Source organism: Herpailurus yagouaroundi, unplaced genomic scaffold (assembly GCF_014898765.1).
Source record: "Herpailurus yagouaroundi ecotype Mexico unplaced genomic scaffold, PumYag 140, whole genome shotgun sequence".
Classification (NCBI taxonomy): domain Eukaryota; kingdom Metazoa; phylum Chordata; class Mammalia; order Carnivora; family Felidae; genus Herpailurus; species Herpailurus yagouaroundi.
Window position 1 is genome coordinate 19,274,529 of NW_024412395.1, and position 22,825 is coordinate 19,297,353.

Here is a 22,825-nt window from a genome sequence, read left to right on the forward strand (position 1 = left end):
AGATAGATAGATTTGTGGTAGCTTCTAGTAGTTTACTTAATTTTGAGATAATAGGTTTACCTAAAGGAATCCTCTGGGTGAAGAGACAAAATATGATTCTTTTTTTTTTTTTTAATGCATTTCTTACTACTCAGAGATTATCATTGTGGAGATTCTTGTTTAAATAACTCATGAATTCATTGATAAAAATAAACTTATACTTTTTTTTTTTTTAATTTTTTTTTTCAACGTTTATTTATTTTTGGGACAGAGAGAGACAGAGCATGAACGGGGGAGGGGCAGAGAGAGAGGGAGACACAGAATCGGAAACAGGCTCCAGGCTCTGAGCCATCAGCCCAGAGCCCGACGCGGGGCTCGAACTCGCGGACCGCGAGATCGTGACCTGGCTGAAGTCGGACGCTTAACCGACTGCGCCACCCAGGCGCCCCTAAACTTATACTTTTAATTTACTACTTAAGTTACTAATAGTGCCTTCAATTTAGAGAAGAGTTGTCCCTTAGGTGTTTCATGTGTGACTTCAGGTAGATTACTTAATCTCTTTAAGGACCTGTTTCTCTGTCAAGTGACCTTAATAATACATTAAGGAAATTATCTACAAACTTGCTAAATAACTCCATTTTTCTTGTGCCCTTTACATATTCCTAATATAAGGATGCCTGTCTTAGTGTGACAACCATTCCATAAAAGTGGTTCTCCTCTTTCCTACTTTTGGTTTTCAGAAGAGCCAGATTCATGGGCATGCAACCTCTGATGTTACACAGGGCCCTGTGTTTGATTTGATGTTCTGCTGTTACCAACTAAAATTCTTAATAATTTTTCAACAAGCAGCCCTACATTTTCCTCTTGCACAGGGACCAGAAATGATATAGCCATTACTGGTCCTCAGAAATCAGTTGTCATACATAGTTGTCATAATATACATTGAATAGTAATTTTCTATGTAAACCATTTAAATTTCCTTAACTACAAAGGAAATCTTTGTACACAAATTCTATATGAATGTATTTTAAGTGGGGAAAAATACAGCTGGGGGTTACCTATACAGTAAATCCTTTAAATGTTAGTTCTCATAATGAGGGTTTTTTAAATTTGCTATTTTAACAGTTCTGTTGTTTTATTTTTATTTATCTTTTTGTCATCTTAAAACACAAAAGTATTTGCTTAAAACACAAAAACATTATGTTAGATGAAAAAAAATTAAATTCAAAGCAAGGTTTAACTCTTTATGCCATTACAGGTTATCAAGTTATACCTAACCACCAGCAAAACTACCAAGGACTAGTTGGAGTTCAGCAACCCCAGAGTCAGAGTCTAGTTGGTGGCCAGCCCAACAGCATTGGAAATCAGATCCAAGGAGTAGTCATCCCATATCCTTCAGTGCCATCATACCAGGTATGTTGTCACTATTAGCATCTTTGGGTAGAGGTAAATACATAAAATATATAGCTACAGTGCATCTTCTTTCTTTTCTTATTATAGGGGAAATGATTCTGTGATACATAATTTATAGTCATAAGAGTTGTATTAGTTATAGCAATTTTGTTTTACCTCATTGTATTGCTTTATTCATTCAATTCTTTAATTTTTATAAATAATTAAATGTGTACTACCACGTGAACCACATTGGTATTGGCAAGAAAATTTTCTTTGGCATTGTCTATGTTTCCAATGACAGAAACATATAACAACCTAGTATCTGATTCTTTTCTTCAGCTCCTTAGAAAGTCTTGTTGAGAGGGGGATGACAGGGAAAATAGAGGGAGAGGTAGGTATTTAAAAGAGTGAGGCAGAATACAAACTATAAATCAGTGTTGATAGAATAGAAAAGAATGTCAGGTTTTCCATGGAACTGATCTTTTTCCCTACCACCAGTCCTAGAAAGGAATGGCATATCATGTATTAAAAATGTTGTGGACTTTTGGTCACTACATAAAATGAGTTATGAAGTGTATCTTGTCTTTATATTCCCCAGAACAATTTACACAAGCACAGAATAACTGTTGTACAGAATACTGAATATAGTTTAACAGAGAACTACTACACTTTAAAATTTTTTTTATTATTGGTTCTATTTATTTAAAAGTCATAAAACTGGGGCACCTGGTGGCTCAGTTGGTTCACTGTCTGACTTTGGCTCAGGTCACGATCTCCCAGATCATGAGTCCAAGCCCCGCATTAGGCACTCTACTGACATTGCAGAGCCCGCTTCAGACCCTCTGTCTCCTCTCTGCCCCTTCTGCACCCACCCCGGAAAGTAAACTTTAAAAAAGTAAATAAGTAAAAGTCATAAAACTATTTGAGTTTTCTATGTAAAAAGTGCATTGGGGGGCACCTTGTGACTCATTCGGTTGAGCGTCCAACTTCGGCTCAGGTCATGGTCTCATGGTTCGTGAGTTCAAGCCCTGCATCAAGCTCTGTGCTAACAGCTCAGAGTCTTGAGGCTCCTTCAGATTCCGTGTCTCACTCTCTCTCAAAAAAATAAACATTTTTTTAAAAAAGTATTGTGGATTTTAATTTATAGTTGTAAAGTAGAAATACCTATTGTTTCATGTGTAGGTCAGGTATATTTAGTGTAATATGACACATTCTCAGAAATTTGTTTTACCTTTCCTTCATCCTTCTGGAATAACTTGCAAGTGAGTTTGTTTTATTAGCCTAATGGCTTTCCATACCTGAGTCTATTGTTAAGAAATCCAAAGACCATTTTCATTCATCTCAATGAGGTAAAGATAAGACTAGTTAGTAAGATACATGTACATGTAAACAAGTTGGTGATGTATACAGTCCCATAACAGGATTATGAAATAAAACCATGAACCAATTAGGAACTTAAATACAGAAGTTCTCTGGAAAGATAAAAACCTTTAACTAGCTCTTAAAAGAAAATTATGGGCATAAGTTGGTTATGAAGAAATCCTGGGGATGGGGAAGGATATGAGCAAAGGTGCTAGCATATTCCATATAATTCCAGAAATTTTAAATTGAAATTAAATGTAAACTACAGAATTGTCAAGGAAGGGCTAGTGAGCACTAATAGTATGTCTAGTTTTCTAGCTTCCTGATAATAGAAAGCAACTAAGGAAGAAAGAAAACTAGGTTTTACATTTTTGTTTTCTTTCCAATCTCTCATGCTTTTTACTCCTTATCCTCTGTACTTGAGCCCAGGCACATGAGACTGCCCATCCCCTACTTCTCCATAGACATTAGACAGGATCAGTACCAGAGCAGGAACTCTCCCTTGTCAAGGACTTTGATCATGCTTCCTAACCCAGTACCCAGGCACTGTGAAAATAAGATCTGCCCTTCACCTTTAGGGGGTTCACAGTCTGGTGTGACTAATACAATTTTTAAATAAATTACAGACTTGTTAGTATAGTTCTTTAAAAAGAGCTAGATATTGAAAATGTTTCAGTGCTAAGACAGTAATTACAATTTCTATAGCATACTTGTTTTTACAAGTTATAAATCATTTCTCAAGGTATTTTATATAATCTTCAAACTGGGTAAAAGACTATGAGAAGGATGGCTCTATAGAGCATTAAGAACTTGCCTTATAATTCCTACTACCTCTCGTAGACAGGCTAGGTGGTGATAAAATGCCATCTAAAAAATAAGCCAGAAAAATCATCTGTCCTTAGTAGATTATATTTGGTGGCCATAGGTCTCAGGTACTGTTCCCTCTCTCTTTTTTGGTACTTCAATTTTTTCTTTACCACTAGTTGTAGATTATTCTATAGCTTAAATCATCTAGATTGAGCTATGTCATTTTCCCTGGATCTGTCTTCCATATGTATTAACTTAGATACTATCATAAATAATAATTTTAGAATGTTGCGCTCCCTCAGTAGACAAAAAGAGTTATTCAGAATTGGATAAATCAAACCAGTAACTTTCTCTTTGCAATAATTGAGCCAAATTGAAAGTAATAAAGGATTACTGTGTTTTTTAAAAAGACTGGTTTGCATTTCAGTAACATGTTGTATAGGCAAGACTTAGAAGTTGGGGCGCCTGGGTGGCGCAGTCGGTTAAGCGTCCGACTTCAGCCAGGTCACGATCTCGCGGTCCGTGAGTTCGAGCCCCGCGTCAGGCTCTGGGCTGATGGCTCTGTGTCTCCCTCTCTCTCTGCCCCTTACCCGTTCATGCTCTGTCTCTCTCTGTCCCAAAAATAAATAAACGTTGAAAAAAAAAAAAAAAAGAAGTTAATCAATTTCCAGTGGTGCTTGGGTGGCTCAGTCGGCTAAGCGTCTGACTCTTGATTTCAGCTCAGGTCATGATCTCAGGGTTCGTGAGTTCAAGTCCTGAATCAGACTTTGGGATGCTGACAATGGATCCTCTCTGGTGCCCTCTTTCTCTGCCCCTCCCCCACTTGCACACTCTCTCTTTCTCCGTGAAAATAAATTAACTAACTTAAAAAAAAGTTAATCAACTTCTAAATCACAGAGGCCAGATAGAATAGTGAGATGATTAAGGAGCTGACACTCTGGAGCCAGTGGGCATAGGTTCAAATCTTTTTTTTTTTTTTTTTTGTAATTTTTTTTTTTTAATGTTTATCTTTATTTTTGAGACAGAGAGAGACAGAGCATGCGTGGGGGAGAGGCAGAGAGAGGGAGACACAGAATCGGAAGCAGGCTCCAGGCTCCAAGCTGTCAGCACAGAGCCAGACGCGGGGCTCAAACTCATCCAACTGTGAGATCATGACTCAAGCCCAAGTTGGATGCTCAACCGACTGAGCCACCCAGGCGCCCCCATAGGTTCAAATCTTAACTTGCCTTCTTGCTAGCTATACAACCTTGGGCAAGTTACTTAACCTCAGTTTTCCCATCTATAAAACAGGGATAATAAAAGTACCTTTTTCAGGTTATTAGGAAGACTTAATATTATAACACACATAAAGTTCTTAGAATGGAACCTGATGTGTGATGGTAACTAGTCAGTAATATTAACTTCCATTGTCATCACTATCCTACTATTACTACTATTGATACTACCATTGCTAACATCATCATCATCATCATAACCTTCAGAAGCTTTTACATTGGCCCTATTTACCAAAATCACTATAATCCACTCGTAATGTTGTGGCACATTTATGAATTAAAAATCCATTAGAACAACAACATCAGAAGAGCCAATTGTGTCTGTGGTTTCTATTTTAGAAAGTAGAGAAACCAGTGTACTGAAAAACCCATTCTGTTCATGTGGTTTCTATGTAGATAATATAGAAAACAGAACTGAAAGATCTGCTATTCACCAGGTGCCTACTGTGCTAGATCCTGTAAATAGAGACTACAGTGGAGATAATGCCTCCCATGAGATGAGGTAGTATCCCATTTTTTCAGATACAAAGCTGATGATCCTCAGAATAGTTAAGTCATTTGCCCAAAGTCTCATAGATAGCCAAGGAATGGAGTCTATACCATGTCTGTTTATCTTAAGCTCCAAAACTCACACTCTTTATGATGCAGTGTTTCTCCGTGGTGCCCTGCCTGAGTTTTACTTACCTCTGCCTGAGACAAACTGTATTGTATTACTTTTTCCACATCAAATCATCATCCATATTTGGAAATGTCATCAGTGTTTGGAAACCGTTTCTTTTTTTTTTTTTTTTAGTTTATTTATTTTGAGAGAGAGAGAGAGTGCATGTGAGTGGGAAAGAAGCAGAGAAAAAGGGAGAGAGAATCCCAAGCAGGCTCCGCACTGTCAGCACAGAGCCAGACCCGAGGCTTGTACCCACAAACTGAGATAATGACCTGAGCTGAAATCAAGAGTCAGACACTTACCTGACTGCAACACTCAGGTGCCTCTGGAAACCATTTCTTTTTTAAAACAAGTTTTACTTAAGGACATAAGTCACATTTTATGTTTATAACCTAATACATCTAGCCTACTATACAACTGATAAAGGCTAGCCAAAAATAATAGCTGGCTGAAAAGAACAGAAATAAAGTTGTGGTACTGTAGCTAATTTATCATGACAGCCGATTGGCGGTTTTAGCTTATTCCTAAATGTTGATACTGGAAAAGTTTATGGAGGCTGGAGACATTAACATTTGCCAAATTTTGAAGAACCTTTTTCCCTTTAAATTGTCTTTCAAATTTTAGGTTTCACTGCCTCAAAGTTCTCAAGGAATTGCCCATCAGACTTATCAGCAGCCTGTTATGTTCCCTAATCAGTCTAATCAAGGATCTATGCCCACAACAGGAATGCCGGTTTACTATAGTGTCATTCCTCCTGGTCAGCAAAGTAATTTAAGGTGAGTATGACCAAGAAACCTAATCCTATAGCTTCTCATTGTTTATCATGATTATGGTCTGTTGCTAATTTTAAAATTGAGTAAAGAGCATGACCTGAAGTGATTGTCTAATATAGAATAGAAAAACTATGATACAGTCTACTTTTCTAATAGTTCTTTTAACAGAATCAGTATATGCAAAACATTTCATATGTAAACTGAACAAGAGTCAAATCATCTCTCATGTGCCTAAAAGTAGGCAATTCTCCTCTTAACCAGTAGTTGGCCATAGACCTTGGAGTTTGGAGCATTTAATATTTAAGGTTTTTGTAAGGAGTCAGGGGAGAATATTTCTTGTGTATAACCTTAGCAGCAAAATTTCTTAACTGAAATTTTTCAGGCTACAGGGAACTCATTTTTCATCAGTAAGAGGAGACAGGCATATAGAAGAAGCAAATGATAATAGCTCTGTGTAAAAGCAAGTTATGAAACTACTTCTTTAGCTGCTTCAACTTGGAAGAACAGAAGCTTCTCTGATAAGCCTAATGTGATATAAATAGTAATCTTCCTTTGAATTGGGTAACTTTAGTCCATTATTCAGAAAGTATTACAGTCTTTGATTTATTCTCATGACATCCCTGTAAGGTTGCCAGAGGGACTGCATTGCTCTTTTAAAGAAGGAAGACCTAAGTTTTCATTGCTGGTAAGAGGTTGGCACCGGTTATGGTTACCGGTGATGATATTTAGGGGTGAGAAAAGGATTGACAGACTTGTTTCATTGAATCTGCTTGGGAGAATGGAGACTTGGCTCTCGTATTTGTTACCAGACACAACACACACACATAGGAACTCACATATTTCCTCAGTCATGGCTCTCATTTCATCTGTTGTGTGTGTGTGTGTGTGTCTCTCTCTCTCTCTCTCTCTCTCTCTCTCTCTCTCTCTCTCTCTCTCTCACACACACACACACACACACACACACACACAGAGGATTCGCTTATTTCCTTGCCCTTTCCAGCTCTGTGACTGTCACAGATTGAAGAGGCCCAGGATTTTTAATCAGCAAGTTGGTTGTGTCTTTGAGGTAGAGCAGCTACACAGTGAAAATAGAAATGTGTACTGTGTTTGGGGTGCCTGGGTGGCTCAGTTGAGCATCCAGTTTTGGCTCAGGTCATGATCTTACTGTCCCTGCATGTTCAAGCCCCACACCGGGCTCTGTGCTGACAGCTCGAAGCTTGGAGCCTGTTTCCGATTCTGTGTCTCCCTCTCTCTCTGCCCCTCCCCCACTCATGCTCTGTCTCTCTCTCTCTCTCTCTCTCTGTCAAAAATAAAATAAACGTTAAAAAATTAAAAAAAGAAATGTATACTGTGTTAAATTTCCCATTTGTTGTGTAAGTTTAAATTCTGTAAATAAGGAGAAATGCTCCCAATCTGAATTTCTTTTTCTGATTTATGTAAATTTGGGGTCTGTAATGCCAGTTCAGGATTTCAGTTGTCAGAAGCAGAATTTTGTGCTAACACAAGTGAAATGGATGGTGTGAGAATGGCTGTGAATTATCTGCTTTTTGAACCAAAGTGTAACGTTTTGTTGACCTGAGAGGAAATTACCAAAGAAATCATTCCAGTGTAGAGCAGAAGCTGAGAGAAGGGGATATTACTTAATACAGTGACTTATTTGAGATCAAAGGACCCCTGCTTTTGTAAGTTTTATAGGCTTGCACGCTGGGTAGAGGGGCTTTCTTGAAAGAAGACCAAGTCTAAAAGGACCTATAAAGATGGCTTAGACTTTATAAAAACTTTCCCATGTTTGTTATATTTATCATTCCTTTGAAACAAAAGCAATCTTGTCTCGACTTCCAAGGGAGCTGGCCCTGGGAGTGTCTACAGATGGGAAAGAGCACAGGTCTGTACTACCCACCCCTAAATTCAACCTTATTTTAAGAATGATGGCAGGATGGGGCGCCTGGGTGGCTCAATCGGTTGAGCGTCTGACTTCGGTTCAGGTCATGATCTTGCGTTTTGTGAGTTTGAGTCCCGCATCAGGCTCTGTGCTGACAACTCAGAGTCTGGAACCTGCTTCGGATTCTGTGTCTCCCTCTCTCTCTGCCCCTCCCCCACTCATGCTCTCGCGCGTGCTCTCTCTCTCTGTCAAAAATAAAAATAAACTTTAAAAAAAAATGGTGGCAGGATCTAAAAACCGTCAAGTAGAATGCTAATAACTACACTTTGGAAAGAACCATACGAACTTTTAGTTCCTGGTCCTGCTTCCACAAGAAAATAAAAATATGGGGAGCTGGCCTTGGCCTGAGGAATAGCTTGGAAGCCCAGCAATTAAAAAAGAAGTGAGATTCCCCTCCAACTTTAATCTTGAGAAAAACTTTTGGGAATTACTCAGTTTAGTGCGTAGACCTAGAAGAGAAGAGTAAGATAAGTTTGAAATAAGCTAGCTGTAAAGTGACAGTAGTGATTGGTTACTATGTAACAAACTACATTGATCTCTTCCAACTACAGATTACCAATGTGAGAAATGGAATGGATGGCACATAAAGCAAGAATGTGTATCCTGTCACACTTTTATCCTGATACCTTTTATGCTAGTTATTAGGTAGGAGTATAAGTTGTACACAGAATTGATTAAGGATACCTTTGAGTGGAAAACATCTGTAACTAATGTTATTTTTTTTAATTTTTAAATTAAAAAAAAATGTTAACTATAACAGCATTTTAAAAAATGTAACAGCATTCTTTACTGAAATTTTATTGGTGATTCTGGGCAATATTTAATAAGCAAATTGCTATAATATTTCAGATTTCCAATGTAAAGATCAACTGTTGGCATTTATTAATTAGATCATTGTATTACAATCCAAGGGCTAATATTATAGAGACCATTCCTTCATAAATCTAGATTTGTTCTATAAATTATATTTTATTTACATATTCCAGTGTGTTTACATGCAGAGCAGAGGTTTGTCTGAATATTTCAGCACCTAGAGCAGGGCCTAGCCCAGGGTAGAAGCTCGGTAAATGCATAGTGAATTGAATACACTTCTTTAATGACAGAGGCCAACTTACACATATGTATTGGTACATATATATTATTCTCAATTATGTACAGTTATTGGCCTTAATGTTATTATTTTGTGTCTGCAACCTCTATATGCTCTTAAATTTTTCGTTAATATTTTTACTACAAAATAAATTATGCTTGCTGACACAAATTAAACGATCAGTACAAAGGTGTGTAAAATGAAGGCTAATCATTAGGCCCCACTCTGCCCTCACCTCCAGGTGACCAGTGTTCACGTTCTAGAGTGTGCGTTCTGTCACATTAGCCTCCTGCCCAAATAAATACATACATGTCTAAAATACACAGGTATTGAAATTAGGTTAGGTGGTAGGTTCTAATGAAATAGTATCTTGTGAATACAAGATTGTATTAACAATGTATTGTGAAGATCAGATTAGTAAGATTCAGTGTAAGACATTCTTGTTTAACAGTGTAAGACATTCTTGTATTAACAATGTATTGTGAAGATCAGATTAGTAAGATTCAGTGTAAGACATTCTTGTTTTGTGTGTTTGTTTTTTCCTCATTTCATCACAAACATAATTTTATGTAAATGAAATCATATGCAGGCAGTATTTTGTTGTTCTGATTGCCTTCTCTCCCCTGACCCTGTCAACGAGATCATTTTCCATATACACACATGTTGGATAACCCATGTTTCTCTCCTGGTTTGTATCCTTCCTCACTTCCTCCTTGTACCTAATCATATGGTAACACAGATAATGGGTATGGAGACACAAGTAAGATAGATTAACACAGACATAAAATGGAATTTATAAATAGTTTAAAATATAAAATGTCTACAATTTGCATTTTTTTAAATATACAACCATATCATGTTTGAAATATGAGAGAATTAAATCTTTCAAATTTAGTAATATGACTGATAACAGATTTCTTTTTTCAGCTAGCTTCATTTCTTTATTTTAAGATACTGCTTATAACTTCTGCCATTTTCTCAGGAGTCCAAATGTATGCCCTGTTCCTTAAGGCTCTTCATCATGGAATCTACCTGATTTGATATCAGGTTATGAAGAGGTCTAACTTAGGTAGTTTTTATAGATAACTGAATCTTGTGCCATGAGGCGTTAATTGATTGGGGGGGGGGGCATTATATGGTTAGAAAAAGATGAGCTAAGGGGGGCCTGGGTGGCTCAGTCGGTTAAGCGTCTGACTCTTGATTTCAGTTCAGGTCACGATCTTACGGTTTGTGAGATCAAGCCCTACATCTGTGCTAACTGCAGCAAACCTGCTTAGAATTCTCTCTCCCTTTCCCTCTGCCCCTCCCCTGCTCTCTCTTTCTCTTTCTCTCTCAAAATAAAGAAACATTTAGAAAAAAATTTAGAAAGAAGTTGAGCTTTGGAGTCAAAACCTGTCTTTAAGCATGTGTGACTTTAGGCAAGTGTTTTAGTCTTTTTGCACTTTGGTTTTCTCATGTGTAAAATAAGAATAATATCTCACAGGATCGGTGTGCGGAATTCCATGTGTAGGACTTTGTGTATGAAAATTATTCTAAAATATAATATATACTGCCTATGTTCTTAGGTAGAAGACACTGAAAATTGTTAATAAAACTTTTTATTGCTTATTCAGAGCCATAATCCTGAGCATCAGTAATTATGCTCAGTAATTGTGCCCCCACAGAAGTTTGAAGTATGTTGGAGATATTTTCACTTACTTTCTAATATCAGGCTCTTTCTTTGTCACTTATAGTCAGTGTAGGTGCTTTAAATCTGCAGTGGAGTTACTAGAACTAGGTTTTTAAAAAGAAAGGCTGTGAGTCAGATCCTGGAGGGCTCTGCTTTGAAAAAAGGTTTTGATATCTTTGAGGAGTTTGTGACTTCTGTTTTAATAGTTCACATGCCTTTACCTCATACCTGGATCTGAGCTGTGTTCCAGATTATTGTGCTTGCTGGTCAGACACTTACCCGAAAAGTAGTAGAACGATGAAAGAAACCATAGAGTATCATTAGTTTGTCCTTGAAGCAGAAAATATTTTCGAATGTTATTCCCAAGTAGACTAAATATAATAAAATGTTAGTTTATTTTCTAAATGACTTGTGTTTTCTATGTGACCAGAATTTACATATTCTTTTCTTGTATGCCAAGCATACTTCATAAAAGACATTCACTTTGTAGATTTAAGAACATTTATCTTGGGGTGCCTGGGTGGCTCAGTCAGTTAGGCATCCAACTCTTGGTTTCAGCTCAGGTCATGATCTCATAGTTCGTGGGTTCAAGCCTCATGTTGGTCTCTGTGCTAATACCAAGGAGCCTGGTTGGGATTCTTTCTCTCTGCCCCTCCCCTACTTGTGCTCACTCGCTCTCTCTCAAAATAAATAAACTTTAAAAAAAAAAAGAAAGAAAATTTATCCTCATTTACTTCAGTGAATTTGAAATCTGCATTTTTACCAAAACACTAAGCTGAGGAATGAAAAAGTATACTACATTATCCCTTTAGAATAACTTACATAAAGGAAATATATACAGTTGAACATTGTTGTCAATTTGTATTTGCAAAATTGCCTATTCCCTATAATTTATTTATAATCCAAAAATAGATATTTGCAGGCTTTCTCAGCCATTTGAACATATGCACAGAGCAGTGAAAAATTTGAGTCACCCAACGTACACATTCTCAGCTGAGGTCAAACAGGTTAAGTCTTCCACCTTATTTCAGCTCTCATACTGGAAATTTCCTTTTCAGTCTATTTAGTGCTACAGTTTTGGCATTTTTGTGCTATTTGGTAATTTCGCTGTTTAAAATGGCCCCCAGGCATAATGCTGAAGTTCTGTCTAGTGTTCCTAAGCACAAGAAGGGTGTAATGTGTCTTATGGAGTAAATATGTTTGTTCTGGAATGAATTATATCATTGGCCATCAGCTCAATGTTAAGGAATCAGCAATGTGGCACATCCAGAAAAAGGAAGAAATCCACCCATCTGTAGGTGAGACCACTCCAGAAAGTACTAAGGTAACCTCTAAAATATGTGATGAAGCTATATAAAGATAGAAAAGCAGATAAATTTGTGGATTCATGGGATGACAACCAGTAAGAAAAGCATAATGACAGCATTGTGAGGCCAAAAGCCAAGGAAATTTGTGGTCAAATTACTCTGGGTCAGGAAAGTGTTAAAGCCCTCTCAAGTAATGTTTAATAAAGAAATACTGCACACAATTAGTTATTGTAAGAAGTCTACATTAAAGGTCTTTAAACAGATACACATAAAATTAAGGTTACATGTCGATCAGTTGATGAGGATATTGTGACCAGAGAGGCTCTTAGTAACCCTGTATTTCCTGTAGAGACAATGGCTCGGTAGTTGCTAATTCAGTGTTCATGTGACTTTTAGAACATAATTATCATGAATAACAAGAATCAACTGAATTTTATGCCTCATACTGTGTTAGACACCATAAAGGCATGCAGAATGCTGTAATAATGTAGAGTTTATATTATCAGTGAGTTTTAATCATTTCTACTGCTAAAGCCTACTAAATCTTAATAAAGCTTTGACTTAATAGTCAAGTAAAGACTATAAAATTTGACAAATCTGTAGCCTTTATTTTTCAGAAGACTATAAAAGGTTTGCTTTCCTCTCTAATGCTAAAGATTCAATCCAGCAAGAATTTACATATTTAAATATGTTTAGATATGGAAGAAAGATAAGACATAGTCCTTGTCCTTAGGGAGCTACAATTTTTTTTTATGGAGAGCTAAACTTACACATAAGAAACAAGTAGGAAGTCCTGCAAAATGAATATAAGGAAGGATCATTTAAGAGCATTAAGGAACACAATATGTATAGCTACTAAGCATTTTGCTAACCAAATGGTATATATAACCTTAGCATTATTACTGTTTGAGCCCTGCCTACCTGGTCAGCATTTCTCCACCTTCTGTTTCAGTCCTTCTAAAATGGGGTTTTGGAGGTGCCTGGGTGGCTCTGTCAGTTAAGCATCCGACTCTTGATTTCACTTCAGGTCATGATCTCCCAGTGGGTCGTGCTCCACACTGAGCATGGAGCCTGCTTAAGATTCTCTCCCTCCCTCCTTCTGCCCCTCGCCCACTGTGATGCATACATGCGCTCTCCCACTTTCAAAACATGAATTTTTTTTTAATTGGGATTTTATTATAGAAAGCTTAGAAATGCAGATAAAACCTTTCTTCCAGAATGTCTTCTTGTCTATACTTTTTACATTTCTAGGAGCTTGTCTTTAAAGTGTCCTTTGAAAAGGATAAGAATGTGTGTTTGTTTTTATTTTACATATAGACAATGAAACGTGGGAAAAGTTAACCATAGAATTTAACCTGAAGGTCTAAACTTTTCTACCCTGATTTCTAGAACCCTACCTTATTAACATATCTACCAGTGACTTCTAATCTCATCAGCTTGTTAGAATAACCTGTAAAGCCCTTTAAAAATACTGGTAATAGGGACTCCTTGGTGGCTCAGTCAGTTAAGCACATCCAACTCTTGATTTCTGCTCAGATCATGTTTCCAGGGTTATGAGATTGAGCCCCACATTGGATTCGACAATGACAGTACAGAGCCTACTTGGGATTCTCTCTCTCTCTCTCCCTCTCCTCTCTCTCTCTGCCCCACCCCTGCTGGCTCTCACATGCATGCGCGTGTGCTCGTGCGCTCTCTCGCGCTCTCTCTCTCTCTCAAATAAATAAATAAACTTAAAAAAAAAAAAAAAAAAAAACCACTGGTCATAACCCCTAGCTCTCTCCATTCTCATTTCACTGTCATGGGCCTGATCTAGATGATTCTTCTGACAACAGGAGTTAAGACCCTTCACCTGCATTAAGCCCTTCTCATCTTGTTTTTATCCACAGAGTTGAGCTATGTGTAGCCATAACCCAGTAATATTTTACACGTCTGCAAGAAAATTATGTCTGTTTATCACTGTTTATTGGTAAACTTTCATCCAAGACACAATGTTTAAAGATAAAACTGTGTAAATTAACCCCATTCCAACAAGTGTACTCAGTTTTAGATCGAAAATATATGTTAAACTCTGACCTTAAAGAGTCCTCATCCATGCACTCTTTATGTTTTTTATTAATGGACTGTAATGAGCTCCATTCTGTTAACAAAGAAGAGGTAAGATTTCTGTAAGAACGGTGAGACTTTGTTTTGAAAAATGTCTTCCTTAGCTTGAGAGTTGCTTAGCAACCTCTTTTTCTTTTTTTGGCAGAGGCTTCTTATGCAGAAAAATAGAATTTGAATTGTTAATTTTATTTTTCAGCTCAACCTTTCACTTATCACTGAGACAACTTTTTGTTTGGATTAGATTATGTTGTTATGTATACTGTGAAGATTATCATTTTCAGCAAGCCATATAGTGGTCAGAGGAGCTTAGTTTCACAACTAATCGTGGGATTTCTCTCAGTTTTTTGTATGGAGAGAAAATTAATTCCATTCCTACAATGTCTTCAAAAGGGGCAAGCTAGTTGGATAATATCTTAAAAATGCCCTCATTTTGATGGATTTTTTCTTCCTGTTTTACCTTTCATTTCTCATTTTTGTCTTGAAACTCAAAAGGAGAATATACTTTTGTTTTTGATCTGTCATCTCAAAGAGCTAGCATACACAGAGAGAAACTTGAAGAGACTATAACCTTTATTTTTCAGAACTTGCTAAAAAATGCTTCACAGTATTTTTATGAAATGATGAAAAAGAAAGCCTACTTTTAAGTCCTTTCCTTTTTCCTCCCCACAGTCTGTTTTTCCCCATTTTTATATCCTACTATTCCGGTGGTATCCTCTTTGTCCTACTTCTGAAACCTGTCTTGGATTCATTTTATTTCTCCTAAACTTCTGATTTTGCATTTTAAGTTTTTCGTTTGCCTCAGCCATCCTTTGACATAATTGTTGATAACAAAGTCTCAGTTTGAACCATATCTTTTCATGAAGTTTTGTTTTTGTTATTAACTAAGAAGTTAACTCCTAGCCTAGAGAAACAAAATGTAATAAGAAAATTATTTGGGGGCCTAAAACATTGCCTTTCCACAACATTCATTTTCTCTTCACTGAATGTAAAATCAAAGCTTTCTACTATTTTTGTAGGCATGTATTTATCAGCAAAATTTATTAGTAAATCAAGTTTCATTGACAGAATGTTAAATGGGAAGGAAGGAAGATGCTATAGCTATTTCATTTTTTGTGAGTTCAAAATGACTCTTAGTAGTAATATTTTGGATTAGAATAATAGTATTTAGTAGGTACTCTTAAAGAATGGAGAGGAAAGCTAACCTTTCATGCAAAACCTCTCCATTTTACACATAAGTAAACTGATCATATTTGTGGCTCATCTTCATTCTCTCTCAGTGGGTTTCTGTTGACAAATATCCAAAATATTTCTCCTACATCTGTATTTTGTCTATTTGAAACAGTCTTTTCTCTAGCTCTGATTTTGTGTGTGTGTGGTATGAGTGAGATACATAGTCATTGTAGAAAATGTGAAAATATAAAATGCTTCAAAACGTAAAAAAAAGTGTGAAAAATCAAGGGTACCTGGATGGCTCAGTCGGGTAAGCGTCCAGCTTCGGCTCAGGTCATGATCTCAGAGTTGATGTCGGGCTCTGTGCTGACAGCTCAGAGCCTGGATCCTGCTTCGGATTCTGTGTTTCCCTGTCTCTCTGTCCCTGCCCCGCTCATGTTCTGTGTCTCTCTCTCAAAAATAAATACCAAAAAAAAATTTTTTTTAACTGTAAAAAAGCAGATCAACTACAGTCTCACCACCGAGAGATAATTACTGTTAAATTTTGGTACACTTCTCAAGTCATTTCTCAGTACATACCTAATATGTAAACTTTGGTAGGAATTATGTGTTTTAAACAGTGTATTTTCTGTAGTTTTAATTGCATTATTCATCAACTTTGGCTTACAAATTAAACCATATAAAAATACATGCTATAAACTTTTTAGTTTCTACCTTATCCATTGCCCTTTGTGCAAACAGTTATTATTCACCAAAATAATCACTGTTTAGACTTTGGCATGAACCTTTCTAACACTTCTACTTCTTTTAAATAGTTATGTGAAAGACTTGTGGTTTAGCAAGAGAGCATCGTTGTTTTTGTTTTCATGTAGAGAGGTTAGGAATGTTTTTATTTGTGTTACTGTGAATTTTTTTGCACATGTGGAATTATTTTCATAAATCTCTTATTCTGCAGCTTGCTTTTTTTCATTAAATATTACTTTTGAATATCTTTCCACAGATTATATTTGCATCATTTCTTTTAGGTTAGAATAGAGAGAAGCCACCTTGTAAGAGATCAGGCTAAGGAATTTGTGTTTAATAAGCTGTTGTTTTTAATTAGAGTAGTAAAGTTGCTGAGATATATTTGAATTAAGCTGAAAACACAAGTAGAAGGATCCCCTAATACAAGAAGCATCAGGTGGCAGGGTCCTTACCTGTGGTGGTCACAGTCAGAAGGGGATACATCTAGGAGGCCTTTTGAAAGAAAATACAAATATTTGGTGATATTATAAGTGAGGATTAACAATTTCAAATATCTTGATGGAAGATGTTTCACTAGCCACAATAGAATGTCAGGGTTGGAGAGTCACCTGGATGGCTCAGTCAGTTGAGTGTCCAACTTCGGCTCAGGTTATGATCTCGCAGTTTGTGAGTTCAAGTCCCACATTGGTCTTGCTGCTGTCAGCCTGTCAGCGCAGAGCCCACTTCAGATTCTCTGTCCCACTCTCTCTCCCCTTCCCTTGCTTGTGATCTCCCAAAAATAATTAAATATATTTTTTTAATTTTTTAAACATTGGGGTTGGAGATTGGTGTAATTATTATTGGGATATCATTTACTTAAAAATACCTACTAGAGGGGTGCCTGGGTGGCTCAGTTGGTTAGGCGACCAACTTCAGCTTAGGTCATCATCTCACAGTTTGTGAGTTCGAGCCCCGCATCAGGCTCTGTGCTGACAGCTCAGAGCCTGGAGCCTGCTTCACATTCTGTGTCTCCCCCTCTCTCTGCCCCTCCCCTGCTCACACTCTGTGTCTCTCTGTCTCTCAATAATAAATAAACGTTAAAAAAAAATTTTTTTTAAATACCTACTAGATCTAGAGTCAACAAAGTTATCAATAACAGGCCAGAGAGGAAATATTTTAGGCTTTAAAGACAAAAATATAAAATTGTTGATACTATTTTAGGTATTTATATGAGAGAAAATAGATTTCCAAAGAAATTTTGTTGACAATATTCAAAATATAATAATAATTGAGGACATTTTTTATTTAATACAGGCCTACTAATGCAGTGAATAGAATTACTTTAGGTAGGGAGATAACATTTCATTTAATTAAGGGGCTCAAAATGAGTGTTTTCTATCAAACTGACTGCAAATGTTTATCAGTAAAATTCATTCTTGGCTTGCAGGCTATTCAGAAGCAGACACTGAGTCATACTTGACCCAATGGCCATAGTTTGCCAATACTTACACTAGATGATTAATAGCCAGCAGTAGGAAAGACCAATAGGAAACAGTCTGAAATGAAGGCTGACTGCACAGGAAAAGAGGAGTAGAGAAGCCAACATACAAGGAGATTTCAAAGATTAACAGATATTGCTAGGAAAGATGAAAACCATTAGAGGGAGAAGACATTGGATGTAACAAGAAGAGGTCATTTGCAACATTGCAGACAGTATGTAGTAAATTAGAGAACTCTGAGAAGGAAATGACAAGTTTAGATAGTTCATGAAGTCTTGTGTATAAAAGGTCCAGAGTATTTATCCAAAAATAAGTAGTACTTTTTTAAAGGATAGAAAAGAAAGAACTTGTATGAAGGAAAAATTCAGATAAAAAAAAGTGTATTTTTTAAACTGTAAGGGAAAAGTAAATCTCTTAATTTTCCCTGCCTACTTTTTGAATTGTTAGATTTTCACTGTTTTCTTCCCCATGTAAATATTAAGCTTTTTCAAATTGTTTTTAAAAATCCAGTGATGTTCTGCACAGCCCAAGATTTGGAAGGGCTTTCAATTTTATTTGGTATTCCTCCAGGCCATAGGTAACCTAGATAACATGCAGTCCCCTGAGATAGGCCAAGTTTAGGAAGTGGAAAAGGTTTGACTTGGAAATACCCCTTTGGCATATCCCGTGTATTTTATTTTGTGAATAATTTCTGTGGCTTGGAAGTGTGCTGACTTTGTATTTCGCTTACTGGTGTTGCGAGCAGTATGAGGCAAGTTGATGAAAGGATCTTAAAAATCTTCATCCTCATGTCTTCCATTTCTAGCCAAGATGGGTATTGGGGACTGAATTTATCCTCCTGCCTTAACTTAAAAACCAGAAAAATTGGGGCACCTGGGTGGCTCAGTCAGTTACCCACCCGACTCTTGGTTTGAGCTCAGGTCATGATCTCACAGTTTATGACTTGGAGCCCTCTGCACTGGCAGTGTGGAGCCTGTTTAGGGGGTTCTCTCTCTCTCTCTCCTCTCTCTGCCCCTCCCTGACTCGCACACTCTCTCTCAAAATAAGTAAATAAACTTAAAATATTTATATATACAAAGCAAGTTTTCTTCAGACAGTGAGGGACAATAACTCCTGAAAGAAGGAAAATAAAATGAGTCTCATCAGTGCCCCCGCTTGCTGCCTTGAGAGTTTCCTAGCCACTACTCAAGGAGGGGGGCCCAAGCAGTCTCTCTCTAAATTAAAGAGATGGGAGGTAGGAGTGCAAGGTGGCTAAAGTTTACAGGGCAGAGTGCTGAAGAGAAGAGACTACCAAGAGAAGTCTGTGGAGATCTACAGAGGGACCCTTGGGAGTCTAATAGATTCCTGCCTAGTGCTTGTATGTACAAAATCCATCCAAGGCCAAGAGCAGGCAGGACAATCCCTGGAGCTCACACAAGGATGGGAATAGTTTATATTGCTACCAGCCAGAATGTCTAAACCTTATTATATATGAGACATCGAGTAGAGGATCTAAAAGGACACTGTCTCACTAGTGGGGGAACATTAGCCCTAGATTAAAGGCTGCTCTGGTCATGCCTAAAGAAAAGCAAGACTCAAAAGGATTAAATGATTTCTGGGTAACTTTACTGTGACTCAGGGCAAAGCTCAAAAATACTGTTTAAAAAATCAAGAATATCCAACACTCAACAAGATTAAAGTTAACAATGCCTGCCATCAAAAAAAAAAAAAAAATTACCAAGTATGGGAAGAGGTAGGAAACTAAGGCCAATAATGAAGAGAAATATCAGCTAATTGAAACCGATTCCAAAACAATGTCAATATAAAAATCAGAGAGGGAAAAAAATGAATAGAACATCAGTGCTCCTAAAGGGGCCTAATACATACGTAATTGGCATCCTCAAAAGAGAGAAAAGGCTAGAACAAAAAAATAATTTGAATATGTAATGGCTGAAAATTTTTCTAATCTAATGAAAATTATAAACCCACGGTTCCAAAAGAAAGTTCAGTGATCCCCAAGCAAACGAAACATGAAAGAAAAAAACTTCTAAAATAAGTGGTAAAGAGAAAATCATAAGACGAGCCAGAGAAAAAAAGACATTACATAAAAGGAAACAAAGGTAAGAATGGCAGCAGACTTCTTGCTAGAAACCATACAAGCCAGAAGACAGTAACACAACATCTGTATTTGAAGTAGTGAAAGAAAAAAATCTAGAATTATACCAGTAAATTTATCTTTTAGAAACAAAGCTGAAATGAAGACAATTTCAAATGTACAAAAACTGAATTAATCACCAACTGACCTGCACCACAAGAATTGTTAAAGGAAGTCTTTCAGACAGAAAATTATGTCTGATGGAAACTGGCCCCTGTACAAAAGAATAAAAATAAAAAGTCAAGCAGTATACTGGCTCAAATAGTTGAGTATCTTAGAACCATGTAGAGAATATATCAAGAATTCTCAAACCCTGGTTAAAACAAAAACACACCTTGGGAAAGTTTGTTTAAAAAGTTAAACTTAAACCTACTCTGTGACCCAACTATTCCACTTCTAGGTATTTAACCAAGAGAAATGAAAACTGGAACCAACCCAAATGTCCCACAACAACTGAATGGATAAACAATTTGTGTTACATTCATCAATGGCATATTACTTAGCAATAAAAAGAATGAACTATTGATATATACAACATGGATGAATTTCATAATTATCCTGAGTGGAGAAAAGCCAGACAAAGGTATATACCATATGATTCCCTATATATGAAACTCTAGAAAATGCAGCCTAATCTCTTGCACGAAAGCATGTCAGTGTTTGCGCAGGGTACAGTTAAGGGGGAGTTAGTTGATGGGAAGAAAGGAAGGAGGAACTACAAATGGGCAGAATGCAACTTCTGGGGTTAGTGATGGTTTCAGGGTATACATATGTCACAACTCTTCAAATAATACCCATAATGCACAGTTTATTTTCCATCAGTTATATCTCCTTAAAGCTGTAAAAAATGATCTTCGTCTCCTTTGCTAATAGTTTGAGCAAAGACCAGTTTTATTTAAAATGAAGAGAAAAGCTGCAAAACTAACAAACCTTTAAAAACAAGTATTTTTAAGGAAAAATGTATACCACAGGGCATTTAACAGAGGCATAAAAGTCATTTTTAAAAGCTTTTAAAGAGGTAAATGCCTGAAAATAATTCCAACAATATAGGTGCAAAACCTTTGTGCAGAAAACAAACATGGTGAGAAACTAAACATCTTTGATGTTGAAGATGTGCACACCCTGTGGTTTAGCAGTTTTGCTACTAGGTTGATAACCTTAAAAAAGAAGTCAGTAGTGTCCCAGAACCCAAATATGATTCACAAGCTAAGAATGGTTTTTAAATTTTTAAAGGATCATTTTAAAAAACAAGAATAAGCAATGGAGGCCACATATCCCACAGAGCCTAAATATGTATACTAGCTGTTCCTTTACAGAAAAAATTTTCCAGCCTCTACCTTAAAACCTTAACAGATGTGTGTCAGAGACCTGTACATGAATGTTTGTAGCAGCCACCCAAATAGAATGGATAAATGTTTTATTGGGTATCCATTCAGAGCACAACTATGCAACAATTTGAGGTGTATGTGGGGCTAAGGTATGGGGACTTCTAAGATATTAAGTGATATTTTGTATCTGTATTCGAATGGTGCTTAATTTTACAATTCTTTGAACTGTGTAACATATTTTTGGACACTCTTACATATATATTTCAAACCCCCTAAAAAGTAAGGAAAGCAGTTGAAGATAGATTTAACTATGGGGGAAGGCTTTAAGAGATAAAAGCCAAATGAATGAGAGGAGAGGAAATCGAGACTACTTTTGAGGAGAATTGCTTTCATAAAAGGGAACATTGAATTGAGATAGTACATGGGAGGGGAAAGGAGGTCAAGAGAGAATGTCTTTTCTTGGTTGGAAAGAGAAGTGTTTGTATATTGAAGGGAAAGACAGTAGAAAGATATGCCTCTGCAGGATGAAGAGGGGGAGTTGTAAGGTCCCCAAGGAGGGGGAGAGCCAGCGTTCAAAGGGAAGTACGTTAGCCTTAGGTAAGAGTGCAGAGGATTCACATATGGTAAATAGAGGAAAAGCAAAGTACGTAAGTTAGATTTTTGGTAGAGGGATAGGTGCGGAAATGGGTTTATGGAAATTCTTTTCACATAGCTTTTTTTTTTTTCCTACTGACTTAGGATTTAAGGTACGAAGTACATTATCAAAACATAGATGAATATTGGAAAGTTTTTTAATGTAAAGATCCAGTACAGTTACATTAAGACAGATTTCAGAAGGAAAGCAGCAAGATGTGGGGAAATGTTACAAGTATGTCTGATAGAAGCTTATTATATAAGATGTTTTTACCACTTCTATACTAGAGTAAGAACAGTGAGACTCAACAAACAATTCATGGAAATAAAAGTTTACTCATTTCATAGAAACTAATAGTAAATTACCACATGAGAATATGTTTACTCACCAGCAATCTAAGAAATGAGAATTAAAGCAACTTTAACAAAAATGGAAGATAAGACACTTAAAGTATTCTGCAAAGAGACAGACTTTGCTGGTTGCTAGGCATCTGAAAAGCCCACTTTTCTATAAATCAGTCCGATGACATTTAGCAGAACACAAAAATGCTGTACTTTTTTATTCTGTAATTATATCTGTAAAAGTCTACCACATATTTAATCCACTCCCAAATTTAAAATTGCTGCAAAACAAGTTTACAACAGTGCTGTTAATAGGAAAATCTAACAAAAAAGATCCAGAAGAGTATGTGGAGCATAGAGAGCATAGTCAGTGGTATTTTAATGTCATATGCTCACAGGTAGCTACACTTATGGTGAACATAGCATAACATATAGAGAAGGTATATATCTGAAACTAATGTAACATTGTGAAGTATACCTCAGTTTTAAGTTTTTTTTAAGTCCACAGAAATATTGAATAACCTTTGAATAGTTTTTATTTTTAATTTTTTTCAATATATGAAATTTATTGTCAAATTGGTTTCCATACAACACCCAGTGCTCATCCCAAAAGGTACCCTCCTCAATACCCATC

The 22,825-nt window shown here is 36.6% G+C and overlaps 1 protein-coding gene across 14 annotated transcripts in view; it reads left to right on the forward strand.

Annotated features, from left to right (window-relative positions):
* R3HDM1 (R3H domain containing 1) overlaps positions 1-22,825 on the forward strand; it is a 206,357-nt gene that overhangs the window by 152,673 nt on the left and 30,859 nt on the right. For all 14 annotated transcript variants that reach the window (XM_040474936.1, XM_040474937.1, XM_040474935.1 and 11 more), the window contains 2 exons: positions 1,238-1,392; positions 6,103-6,254. In XM_040474936.1, coding sequence (XP_040330870.1) covers positions 1,238-1,392; positions 6,103-6,254 — 307 coding nt within the window. The remainder of the gene's footprint in view (positions 1-1,237; positions 1,393-6,102; positions 6,255-22,825) is intronic.